Genomic DNA, 12,386 nt, shown 5'->3' with positions numbered 1-12,386 from the left:
TGGTAGAGGAAATTTTCACTCATAATTGTCAAATAAGTGTGTATGTATTGCCTAGGACATAATATGCATTGCACATTTTAGACAATAAATATTGAGTGAATATATATATTTTAGGTTCAAACTTTTCCACTTAAAATGTCAGCATTTCCCCTGTTATTAAACATTCACAGACACTTATTTTATTTTATTTTTTTAATGTTTTATTTATTTTTGAGAGAGAGACAGAGACACAGTGTGAGTGGGGGAGGAGCAGAGAGAGAGGGAGACACAGAATCTGAAGCAGGCTCCAGGCTCTGAGCTGTCAGCACAGAGCCCGATGCGGGGCTCAAACTCATGAACCACAAGATCATGACCTGAGCCGAAGTCCAACGCTCAACTGACTGAGCCACCAAGGGGCCCCAGGACACATTTTTTTAAAATGGCTGACATTAATAATATATGGCTGCACGGTAATTTATTTAACCTTCAGCATATTATGAAATATTTAGGGGTTTTTCCTATTTCTTAAGAACACAAATAACTTGTCTGTAAACATCCTTATAATAAAACCATCAACTACATCTCTGATTTTTGGAGTAGATTCCTAGAAATGGAATTACTGATTCAAAAGTTCTTGCTACTGTGTGCCTGGATAGCTCAGTCAGTTAAGCGTCTGACTCTTGATTTTGCTCAGGTCATGATGTTACAGTCTTGAGATTGAGCCCTGTGTCCAGCTCCACACTGAGCATGGAGCCTGCTTGGGATTCTCTCTCTCCCTCTCACTCTGCTCCTCCCCTGCACGCATGCACATGCACACACATACACTCTCGTTCTCTCTCTTTCTCAAAATAAATAAGTAAACATTTAAAAAAGGTTCTTGGTACATATTGCCAGTTTCGTTTCCAAGAAGATTTTGCCTTTTTATACTAATAAAAGAGATTACTATAAAAGATTACCATAAAAGAGTAATCATCTCATTGCATATTACTAAATGCTAAATATGTGTAAGCTCTAAAACTATGCTAATTTTATAGATTTAAGATGGTTACCTTGTTTTAGCTCACAATTAAAAAAAAGTTTTTTTTAAGGTTTATATATTTTTGAGAGAGGGAAAGAGAGAGAGAGAGTGCTAGCAGAGGAAGGGCAGAGAGAGAGGGAGACACAGAATCTAAAGCAGTCTCCAGGCTCTGAGATGTCAGCACAGAGTCCCATGTGGGGCTCAAACTCACAAACTGTGAGATCATGACCTGAACCAAAGTCAGACACTTAGCCTACTGAGCCACCCAGGTTCCCCAAGCTCGCAATTATTTTGATTGCCAGTGTTGCTGTAGATTTTTTTCTTATGTCCTATTACTCATTATTACATAACATTTTAATTTCTTCAGTTTAATATTTTATTATATCACTAATTTGAATTTTTTAATATTCAGAGAAGTACTTTATAAATTACTTCTTGGTTGTAACATTATTGGCTATTCTTTGCACTTTAAAAAATCTCAAAGGAAAGCAATATTAAGGATTAGCAATCTTATTAAAAGTTTACAGTGATATAAAATTTAGCTGGATGGCTAGTTAATATTTATTTTGCATTTGATTATATACTGTGGGTCTTGGAATTTCAATAAAACTTTTTGTTATTAAAATTTGTGTAATAGTCATTGCATATTACTGCCATCTTGAGGTGAGATGGTTTTTATAAGTTAGAAACTGACAATGGTTATTCTACTAATGTATTTGATGCTTTATGATCAATGTTTTAGTTTTGATCTTTCTTTCCCATGGTTTCCCACTTACTTTTTGTCATTTGAAATATCATTTGTGATATGTGCATGTTGCGTAATTAAAAAAAAATCCCTGTAGCAACCTATGATTAGGAGAGGTAGGCAGAGAAGATAGCAAGCTTTTCCACTGTATCTTTTTAATATTTATTTATTTATTTTGAGAGAGACAGAGTGAGCAGGAGAGGGGCAGAGAGTGAGCAGGAAAGGTGCAGAGAGAGAGGGGGAGAGAGAATCCCAAGCAAGCCCTGTGCTGACAGTGCAGAGCCTGACACAGGGCTCCATCTGAAGAATGGTGAGATCATGACCTGAGCCAAAATCAAGAGTCAGGTGCTTAACTGCTTAACTGACTGAGCCACCCAGATGCTCCTCCATGTATTACCAACAAAATACACATTTTAGCACTGATTGGTTCAGGCTGTGTCACCTGCCTATGTCTGTTTGGGGTTGAGAAAGGGAGCATCTTCCTCATGTGGCTTCAGTAATGAGAGACACATAAAGTGAATACAATGTTATACGTCAATAATATATCAACTTTAAAAAAGGATTAAAAAAAATTTTTTTAATGTTTATTTATTTTTGAGAGAGAAAGCACAAGCGGGGTAGGGGCAGAGAGAGAGAGGAGACACAGAATCTGAAGCAGGCTCCAGGCTCTGACCTGTCAGCACAGAGCCCGACGCGGGGCTCGAACTCACAAACTGTGAGATCATGACCTGAGCCAAAGTCGGACGCTTAACCGACTGAGCCACCCAGGTGCCCCTGGATTTTTATTTTTTAATGAGAGGCACAATCGGCTACTTCCCCCAAATTTGTGACAGGGTATAGGATTTTAGACAGTAAAAAAAAAAAAAAAAAAAAAAATGTATCAATTATATTATCTTTGCTAAAAAAATTTCAATGGAGCCATTATCTGTAGGATAAAGTTTTACTCTTGTGATATTCCATACAATCTTGGTCTCTAATAATCTAGATGACTGTATATTTTTGAGAATTAATTACACAAAGATTCCTCAAACTTGTTTCCCAAATGAGCACTGGTATACCTGGACTAATCAGAGAATGCATGAACCTTGAAATTAATTACTAGTTCAAGTTGGGTATCAAGTAATATCATTTTATAACTATTTGGGTTTGAGCTTTCAGTTATACTATATAAACACACCAATTAAGGATTGTTTGAATTGTTTAAAATAGTGTTTGGTATAACAAAAAGAACCTTAGAAATATGTAATAGCTCTCATTCTTATATAAAACTATAAATAGTACTATGTAGTAATAAGTTACATTTCATTTGGTTTTTAGTATTCTTTCTTTTAGGATTATACATTTATTTGAAAGAAATGCTTTTATTGACAGAACAGTACCAGTCAGAACTGACTGACCTTATTTTCACTATATTAGCTTAATATTTCTTGGTTTTAAACATGTCTATGAACATGAAATTATATGCTGAACTCTAAAACCAATAAAAGCAAAGAATTATGAATACTCTATGAATGATATAATGCATTATTTGTTTAGCATACTCTAAAATAATTTTTTAAAATTATTTATTTATTTTTTGAGACAGAGAGAGAAAGAGCATAAGCAGGGGAGGGGCAGAGAGAGGGAGACACAGAATCTGAAGCAGGCTTCAGGCTCTGAGCTGTCAGCACAGAGCCTGACGCAGGACTCGAACTCACAAACCGTGAGATCATGACCTGAGCCCAAGTCGGACACTTAACCGACTGAGCCACCCAGGTGCCCCTAAAATAATTTTTAAAAGTAGGTAGTTATAGGTATGTAAGAAGATGAGACATCAATGTCAAAGGTGAAAGTTTATGACTTATAGGCAGAATCTGACTAGTTGAATAAGTACAAAAAATATTCAAGCAGTCAGTCAGTTGTGGAAGTTTAAACTGGGTTCTTGATCAGCAGTGTCCATGGCTGATCAACTTCTTTTCCAGAATATATGGTGTTATTTGCCACAGTAGTGGGTACTGTAGATTGACTTGATCATCTTCAAACCCACATTCCTACTGTGCCTTTCTATTCTATAAAAGTTGTTGCACTATCAATGACATTTTTAGACTCCTTTGCACCTTGTGTTCTGGATGTGCGTTAGGTTCGGCAATTAAGTGCACTTGCACAAATTGGAAGGTAGATGTTTTATGTCTTGTCTCGGTTATATATACGGTGGTAAACATGGTCTTAGAAATGTGACATTTTCTGTAGTAGTATTTCATGATCTTATCTCCAGCTTCCTATGTGTTTGAAACAACTTCATTGGAGATGGTGGCCATATTTGAGTGCCCAGTAAATGGCTCTGGGATTAGATGGATATTTCTGCTGATTGCAGAGGCTTCCAGACTTACGTCTCCTATCCCTGAATTTGGCTGTCACTTTGTGTTCACAAATTCAATAGTTCCATGGTAGCTCAGAAGTAATATTTCTATTGCAGGCTCAGTTTTGTAGTGCTCTAAGAATTTCTGGAGTCTCAGATTAAAGTCTTCTCTTGCCTTTCTAGTATTTTTGTAAACTCCTAAATACCTGCGTTTCTTAAAATACCTACAGTGGTTTTCTGTTTCCTGACCTGAATCATGACTGATTTATCCCTTTACTAAAAATGTATACAACTTGGAAAGTCAGGACAGTATTACCATAGCAATATGTGGCAGAGACTGCTAGCTATCCACCAACACCCATTCTCCTTTCTTCTCTTTGTAACTGAAGATCCTAGTTTTTCTTATCCAGGCCAAGACTTCATTTCTTAGCTTTGCTGCAGCTACCAGTGTTCATGTAACTGAATCTTGGCTAATGAGATGTAAATAGAAGTGATTTATGACACTTTCTGGTGATGCCCTTGCCCATTTCTCTTCTCTACTGGCTGAGAAACAGGTGTGGTCATGAAGGTAGAGAAGCCACCTTGGGTCCAAAGATGAAAAATTCTTGTTGATGATGTCAAAGCTGCTCTACTAGCCTGGGAACTACTATATTTAGATAGCAACGTAAGAGGTAAATAAGCCTGCTTTCCTTCCTTCCTTCCTTCCTTCCTCTTCTTTTCTTTTCTTTTCTTTTCTTTTCTTTTCTTTTCTTTTCTTTCTTTCTTTCTTTCACTACTATATTTTTGCTCCCCCCCCCATTTCTTTACAGTGGCTTATATTGTAACCTAAATACAAGACATACGTGGACTTTGAAGTTTGAGACCAAGTCTGAAAATGACTGCATGTTACTCTATTAACAGGTACGATTCCTATAAACATATGCCATATATTTATAGGAATGACTTAGAGTAATTCATCTACCATTTTTTTTTAATTTTTATGTTTATTTTTAGAGAAAGGGAGAGACAGAGTGTGAACAGGGGAGGGGAAGAGAGAGAGGGAGACACAGAATCCGAAGCAGGCTCCAGGCTCTGAGCTGTCAGCACAGAACCCGATGCAGGGCTCAAACTCACAAACCGTGAGATCATGACCTGAGCCAAAGTCGGACACTTTACCGACTGAGCCACCCAAGTGCCCCACTCATCTACCATTCTTATATAAAAAGACTTCTGGCTGTGGGCTGGTAATATGCTCTTAAAACACAGAGTTGAGTAAAGTACTTAAAAGCTGTATTAAATCAAATCTTCAAAAGCAAAATTCAGTTATACTTGAGAGTGAATGTATTGTAACCTTGCTTTCAGAAGAGTGAGCTTCTTGTCTTGCTCACATACTGTTAAAAGAAGAATTGATAGACAGGATAGGGCCATAGCTCAGAAGCCAAATCAGAATATTCCTCAGGCCAAGTTAGGTGGGATCAGTACATGAACTTTGTATAAAGGGAAAAATAGATACCTATACTAATTCAAATTCTTTATTCAGACATTGGAGAATATCCTCATTCTAAAACACTTACACTTTGGGTAAATGGCCAAATGCCATGTGAGACTTTTGGAAGAATTTTTCATCAGTAAGACTTTGGTTTTCATATCAAATGACAATATCCCTCTGGGGAAAAGCAAAGTCCACTCTGAAATGGGAAATCCCAGATATAGAGAAGGCTTTAATAATGATGTTATAAGTTTATATTCTCATTTCACTCTGATTTATTGTCCGGAGGAAAAAAGAACCAATTTCAAGACTTAGAAAATTTGAAATACTTTACTTTCTTATTAGACTATATAAGTTGAATCTGACCAAGTTCTATGAAAATATTCAATTCAGAGCTGTGGAAATGGGCAACAATGATATTAATACTCTGTAGTTACTGAACACTGTCCTCAAATTGCAGGCCTCGGTTAGTCTTTTATCTTATTGCAAGTCCATGAGTTCTAAGCACTTTCTATGCCCACAGTCTAGTTAAAGCACCTTCTATGCCCATAGTCTAGTTAAAGCAAACATATAAAAACCATGTTTTAGGTAATTAACATTGCTACTGTGGCCATGTATGTTTGGAACAACATCAGTGCCTTGGCAAAATTCCACAGGTACAAGGAAGACCAGCAGTTTATGCCATCATCAGAAACTCATTCTATTAGGAACAATATGTATTGGATAATGGGATAATATCTAATTGATCAAGTTAGGTTCTGTAGTTGATAGCATTCCTTTGGAAACAGACTCCAAGAATCTGAGATTTTTATGTAGTAGATTTATTAGTGTGTATTCTTGGAGACAATATCTGGTAGAAGTTTAGGAGGCAAAATTAGAAATAAGTTCAACTGTAATGCCCTCAGAACAGAGGCTTCAGGAATCATCTGAGAAGTTTTGAGACTGAGGTGCTTCAGAGTTGTTCCAATTGAGACAAAAAGGATGGCCCATTAGATACCACAGTGACCAGTCATCATACATGAGCCTTCCTCAGGTAGAGAGCATAACTTTGAGCATGACCACTTCCTTTTTCCAGGGCAATGCCTGAAAAGGGACTCAGATGTAAAATATTAGCAGTCAATGCTCCAAGGATATGAAGGAATAAATGCTTTGTTTTACAGGGCTGTGCATCAAGGCATCCTGTAGAGTCTTAGGGAATTTTAATGCAGGTGGCTTTAAGAAAGATGGTCAGAAGCAGTAGAAGCAGAGATGATAAAGAAAGAGACAAACTGAGTCATAAAAATGATAGGGTTATTATAGTATGGACAACAAGGTAATTAGTTTGCTACAACCGTTTTTTGATACCTTGAGAGGTTTTTGCATCTTTAACAATAACAAATGATATCTCAGTTCTTCATACATGCAAACTTTGCTGAAGCAATTGTGTTTTCTTTGTTCCTTAACAATCTGAAAAACCAAACCTAAAAAAATAGATCTTAGGTATTCAATTTCGAAGTGCTTCCTATTCAAGGATATTTTATAAGGACACGTGCAGAAACCTTCTCTGGAAAATATTAAAGACTCTTGGAGAGATTAAGAATTTTGCTTACTTAAAGTTCAAAATTTTATCTTCCATTGAACTAAATAATGTTTGTGAAGTGGCATGCTATGTCCCTAACATCTTTTTCTTAAGTTGTATTTTTGCTGACACAAATATAGCTTCAACAGCTTTCTTTTAGATAATATTCATCTGGTTTATATTTCCCCACCTTTTTGGTTCTAACTTTTCTGTTTTTAGGGTTTTGATAAATAGCATATAGTTGGTTATTTTAAAATCCAGTCTGACAGTTCCTATAAGAGAAGGGCTAAGTTTATTTAAATGTATCAGTATTTTGGACTTTTTCTATCATTTTTCTTTGTACATTTTAATTTTTCCTATTTTTCTTATGCTTCTGTTTTCTTTCTTGACTTTTTTTAATTGATTGAGGCTTCTGCTTTTCTCTACGTATTTCATTTTTTCCTTCCATTTTTTGAATTTAAATTCTATATTTCTAATTTTATAATGGTTACATTTGAAATTTTACCATGCCCATATGACCAAGTTCAATATCTTAAACTCCATTTAGAAGAATATAAGGGCACCTGGGTGGCTCAGTTGGTTAAGTTTCCTTGGCTCAGATCATGATCTCTTGGTTCATGAGTTTGAGCCGCACATCGGAGTCTTTGCTCTCAGCACGGAGCTCGCTTCAGATCCTCTGTCCCCTTTCTCTCTGCCCCTCCCTTGCTCTCTCTCTCTCTCTCTCTCTCTCAAAAATAAGTAAACATTAAAAAAAAAGAAAAATATAAGAATTTCAGAATACTTCAACCTATCATTACACTTCCTACTTATACATGGTTGTTTACAGTATTTTAGGGCTATGAATTTATACATTCACAAATTAGAATATTATAGATTATTATTATTTTACACAGACAATATTTATTGAGATTTGCTTAAATACATTACTATACTCACTTGCTGTTTGGCTATCTTTCCTTCTTGCATCTCAGGTATTCTATTAAGGTTGTTTTTCTTTCTCCTAAGTTATATCCTTTGGAACAGTGGTTCTCAATCTGTGGTTCAAATCATCCCTGTTTCCCAAGAAGGCATTTTATAAATATGTGGGGACATTTTGTTATCACATGATTAGATGGTACTTACTGGCATTTGTAGTGTGAGCTATGGATGCTGAACATCTGGAATTACACACAGGACAATCTCCCACACAAAAGAATTGTTCTGGTTCCTTATGACTTTCAATGATCCTGCTGGACATGCAAAGTAGATGAAAAAACTCTTGATATGTATTTGAGTGTAGGAACTAATTCCATTTATATAAAAATATTTGGCACAGTTTTAACACACTGAATTTTCTAGGAATGCAACAACTAAATAAAATAAAGCTATTATTTTTTTGCTCTGAATTTTAACAGTAATAGCTTACATTTCAGAAAAATCCCACGACTAATAGCTATGTTAATCTTGATGTTTGAGGTGCCAGTACAACTCATCTGTGTTAATCTGAACATGGAGCTGGTTGCATTGCTCGTGATTCTACGAATGTGCACACACATACACATGCACATATAATACTAGATAGCTTCACTGACAAATACAGTTTGTTTACTCTGCTAGTATGTTTCTTTCCTAATGCAGTAGTGAGACAATCAAGATTAAGCATTCATTTTACTAAGAAACATGCTGTCAGAGTTGGCAAGGATATATCATACTTCTACTCTTGGAAGTAACAGCATAGACATCAAAGGAATCACTGATCCTGGCTAACATGTGAAGAATATTGGATGTTACCAGGAGAGTAAAATTTAAGCCAGATAAAGTAGAATTTATCTACATTAAACCACCCATCAATGGCTTGGGACTGACTATTCCATAGACACCAGGATCTGATTCTAAACTTCGTTGGTTGGCTCCTTAGCTTGTACATGACCATGGTCTGAGGATTTATCTGGGTTGGAAACTGGATGAAGGTCTATTATTATAATACACTGCATCTTCCTGCACAGTGATCCTCATATACATATCTCATGGTGTCACTATGGAATCCAACTGTGTCCTGCTACTTCCAAGATTAATCTCTCTCCTGTAAACGTGCCAAATATGACCCTTTCAATTGTGGCCGATTTGCTTCTGTAGCCTCTTCACCTCCTCCTTCCAGCCTACCAACTCGAGCACCTGAATGTTAATGCCTCTTTCTTCGCTTCTTTCCTTGCCTCTTCTATTGGGTTAAAAGGGGATTGGTTTCCACAACACCTACCTGGAGCATTTCTCTAACGTTAACACTTAATCACACTTAACGGTGTAAACGTTGATTTTTTGGGGTGTGTCTGTCTGATTATGAGGGCATCTTCTCATAGTTCCTAGCAAGGTGCTTGGTTAAGGAGTAGGAGTCAACAGATGTTGGCTGTTAGAGAAAAACAACCATTCACGTAGTTAAAAACTTTTCAAGCTACTTTCAGTTTCACTTTTACTGAATTCTGACTCTTCGTTCTCCATTCCCTCCCTTCTACAAGCACATGGTGAGGGACAGCGAGCACACCTGAAACTTCACTTAGCCGCCGGGCAGGTCTCCAAGGGGCACTCCCTCCCACTCAGGAAGTCACGTCAACGTGATGACGTCACACGTACCGCAGACGTCCCGCCGTCAGGCCCACCCATCAAAACCTTCCGGGCTGTCTTTTTTGCGGTTAGCGGTGACAACTTGAACTCTGTTCGTACGGAAGGCCGGCAACGACAAGTACATAAGGGGGGTCCTTGAGGACCCGTGCTTCCCCAAAGTAAGGTGACTTGTTTCCCGGAAAGACGCGCAGGCAGCCGAGGACCCACCCCCAAGCGCTTGCCGCGGTCTCCCGGGGAACGGCGTAGCGCACTGGCCTGGGTGGGGTGGGAGTGCGCGTGCGCAGTGCGCGGCATTGGCGCCGACCTGGAGTAATGGGCGTGGGTGTTTGATTCTTGCAGAGGATGGCCCATTTCTCTGGCGAGGACGAGGTGGTGATGCAGACGATGCTGAGGCAGTTGTTCCAGAGCGTAAAAGAGAAGATCACGGGTGCCCCCTCTCTGGAGTGCGCCGAGGAAATCCTCTTACATCTGGAGGAAACTGATGAAAATTTTCACAAGTAAAATAGCTTTTGATGTCTTAAGCAAACAAACCAGCTGATCCAGAAAGGGTCAAAGTGTAGTTAAAGAATGTTCATTTGATTATTGTTGTTAACATAGCGCCCAAGTTTGAGGTTCATTTTTTTTTCGTTTATTTACACAAATATCGAATTTATGTATTCTTTATTCTTTACTTACTTTCCAAAGCTTCTGTCTCCTTTGTGTTTCTGCTGCCACAACCAACATATCCTAATTCTTCGTTTTTCCTCATGGGCAACACAGTAACAATAATTGAAAATTGTTCATGTTTTTCTAAGAGGAATTCTGTTATTTCAAAGGATTCTTGTCACTGTGCCTGTCACATTGGCTTAAAGCAATGAATTCCCAAGATCTCTGTTCCTTGGCTGATCTGGTATTTCAGTGGCTGCCCCAATTCCCCATTCTGAGCACTGTAGGAATACTGACGTTAGATTGTTAACTTCCTATCGAATAGTTTAAGTTCCTATGAAGGGATAGGGCACATACTCAAATGTCTGTGATACATGTCAAAAATATAAGTGCTGTAGAAGAGCTACAGAGTACTCTGGGTTTGCGAGCAGTAGAAATAGTTTAATGAGAGAGGTACCACTTGAGATCAATCTTGAAGGTTACGTTTCTTTAGAGACCTTTTTTTTTTTGTTTTGGTTCATTTAATTTAAATTAATCCTCTCCATTGAAACGTTTTCTTGCAGGAACCCAATTAATTATTATTGGTAGCAGTATTTTAAATTCAGTGGTTGTATTTCATTTTGATCTCACAGAGATCACACACACAAAATTTTTTTTTATGTTACCTTTACTGACTCTGAAATTCTATTTATCTGGAACTCGTACTCATTTCCTTTATGTGCATAATTGGGTTTTTGAGCCCTTTAATGTAAAAGTTTGTTTTTACTTGCAGTTTTATAGGGGGAGTATTTATGGTTTTCACCAGATTCTCAAGGGAGTTTTCAAAAGTAAGGAATTCTTGTTAATATAGTTACTGATTTCATTGGTATTTATGGTTATACATAAAGTTTCTTCGTATTTCCATGATTTTCCTGTTTATTTCTTAATTAAATCCACTACAAATAGCTGTTATTTGTGATCATATTTATTTTGGGAGACATTACAGAACAGCTTTTATTGGTTAACTATTGATTTATTACTTAAACAATAGACTATGGAATAATTGCAATTTTCTCAAATTAAGGTTTAATTAATAATGTTTTATAAACTCCTGTAATACAAGTTCACCTCACACAAATCCACATGAAGCATTAAGTTTGGGGTTTCATTTCTGGTTTTTATTTCACATACAAGCAGTTGTTTAAATACTTTGTAAATTATTATGTCACTTTTGCTAGGATCATATTCTCGGCATTTGTGCATTTTGTCTAGATTTTCAAATTCATTGGTAAAAAGTTTTTCATTAAAATCCTGTAGTTTTTAAATATTTTTAACATCTATAGCTATATATCCCCCTTTTTATTCTTCTCTTTGATTTGTGCCTTCCCTCTTCTGTTCTTCTAGGGGTTTCTTTTAGTCTTTTAAAAGAACCAGCTATTGGCTTTGTTCCTCCTTTGTATTATTATATGTTTTATGGTTTTAAAATTTCTGCTGTTTATTTCTTTTCTTGGAAAAATTTTTAAAACTTTTGTGATGAATGGTTAGCTCATTAATATGCAGCTTTTTTTCTTTTTTTCTTTTTTTCTTCAATGTAAATGTTTACCTGTATTGCTTTAGCTGCTTCAATTTTAGAATGCTTTTCAAGTTTAAGTTAGGTCATTGTTGTTCCTCTTAGTAGTTTAATGACTGTTGTAATAAAGTAATTTGCTTTTCAGCAGTGCATTAGATTAAATGCCTGCTGATTACCATTCATACTTAATGTTCACTGTTTACTAGAGATTTACTTTTGGCCTACCTAAAAAAATCCAGACACTCTCAAATTATAACTAGTTTGTAGTTTTAAAAGTAAGCTTTATAATCCTCAAAGTTTTCTTTCTTTTTTTTTTTTTGCATCTATTTATTTATTTATTTATTTATTTATTTGAATTTACATCTAAGTTAGTGTATAGTGCAACAATGATTTCAGGAGTAGATTCCTTAATGCCCCTTACCCATTTAGCCCATCCCCCCTCTCACAAACCCTCCAGTAACCCTCTGTTTGTTCTCCATATAATCCTA

At 36.6% G+C, this 12,386-nt stretch overlaps 1 protein-coding gene and 1 long non-coding RNA gene across 4 annotated transcripts in view; one reads left to right on the top strand and one right to left on the bottom strand.

Moving 5' to 3' along the window:
* Positions 1–9,739, bottom strand: part of LOC132667583 (uncharacterized) — a 47,316-nt gene extending 37,577 nt beyond the window's left edge. For both annotated transcript variants that reach the window (XR_009605245.2, XR_009605246.2), the window contains exons 1-3: positions 9,625–9,739; positions 9,343–9,489; positions 8,229–8,335 (exon numbers count right to left, since the gene is read on the bottom strand). This is a non-coding gene — a long non-coding RNA (uncharacterized LOC132667583). The remainder of the gene's footprint in view (positions 1–8,228; positions 8,336–9,342; positions 9,490–9,624) is intronic.
* TBC1D32 (TBC1 domain family member 32) overlaps positions 9,731–12,386 on the top strand; it is a 200,708-nt gene continuing 198,052 nt past the window's right edge. For both annotated transcript variants that reach the window (XM_060616533.3, XM_078447256.2), the window contains exons 1-2: positions 9,731–9,862; positions 10,044–10,201. In XM_060616533.3, the coding sequence (XP_060472516.3) occupies positions 10,047–10,201 (155 nt within the window). In that variant the 5' untranslated portion in view covers positions 9,731–9,862; positions 10,044–10,046. The remainder of the gene's footprint in view (positions 9,863–10,043; positions 10,202–12,386) is intronic.

Source organism: Panthera onca, chromosome B2, assembly GCF_046562875.1.
Source record: "Panthera onca isolate mPanOnc1 chromosome B2, mPanOnc1 haplotype 2, whole genome shotgun sequence".
NCBI classification, from domain to species: Eukaryota; Metazoa; Chordata; class Mammalia; order Carnivora; family Felidae; genus Panthera; species Panthera onca.
The sequence above is the reverse complement of the archived record's forward strand: the minus strand, read 5'-3'. Positions and strand labels throughout refer to the sequence as shown.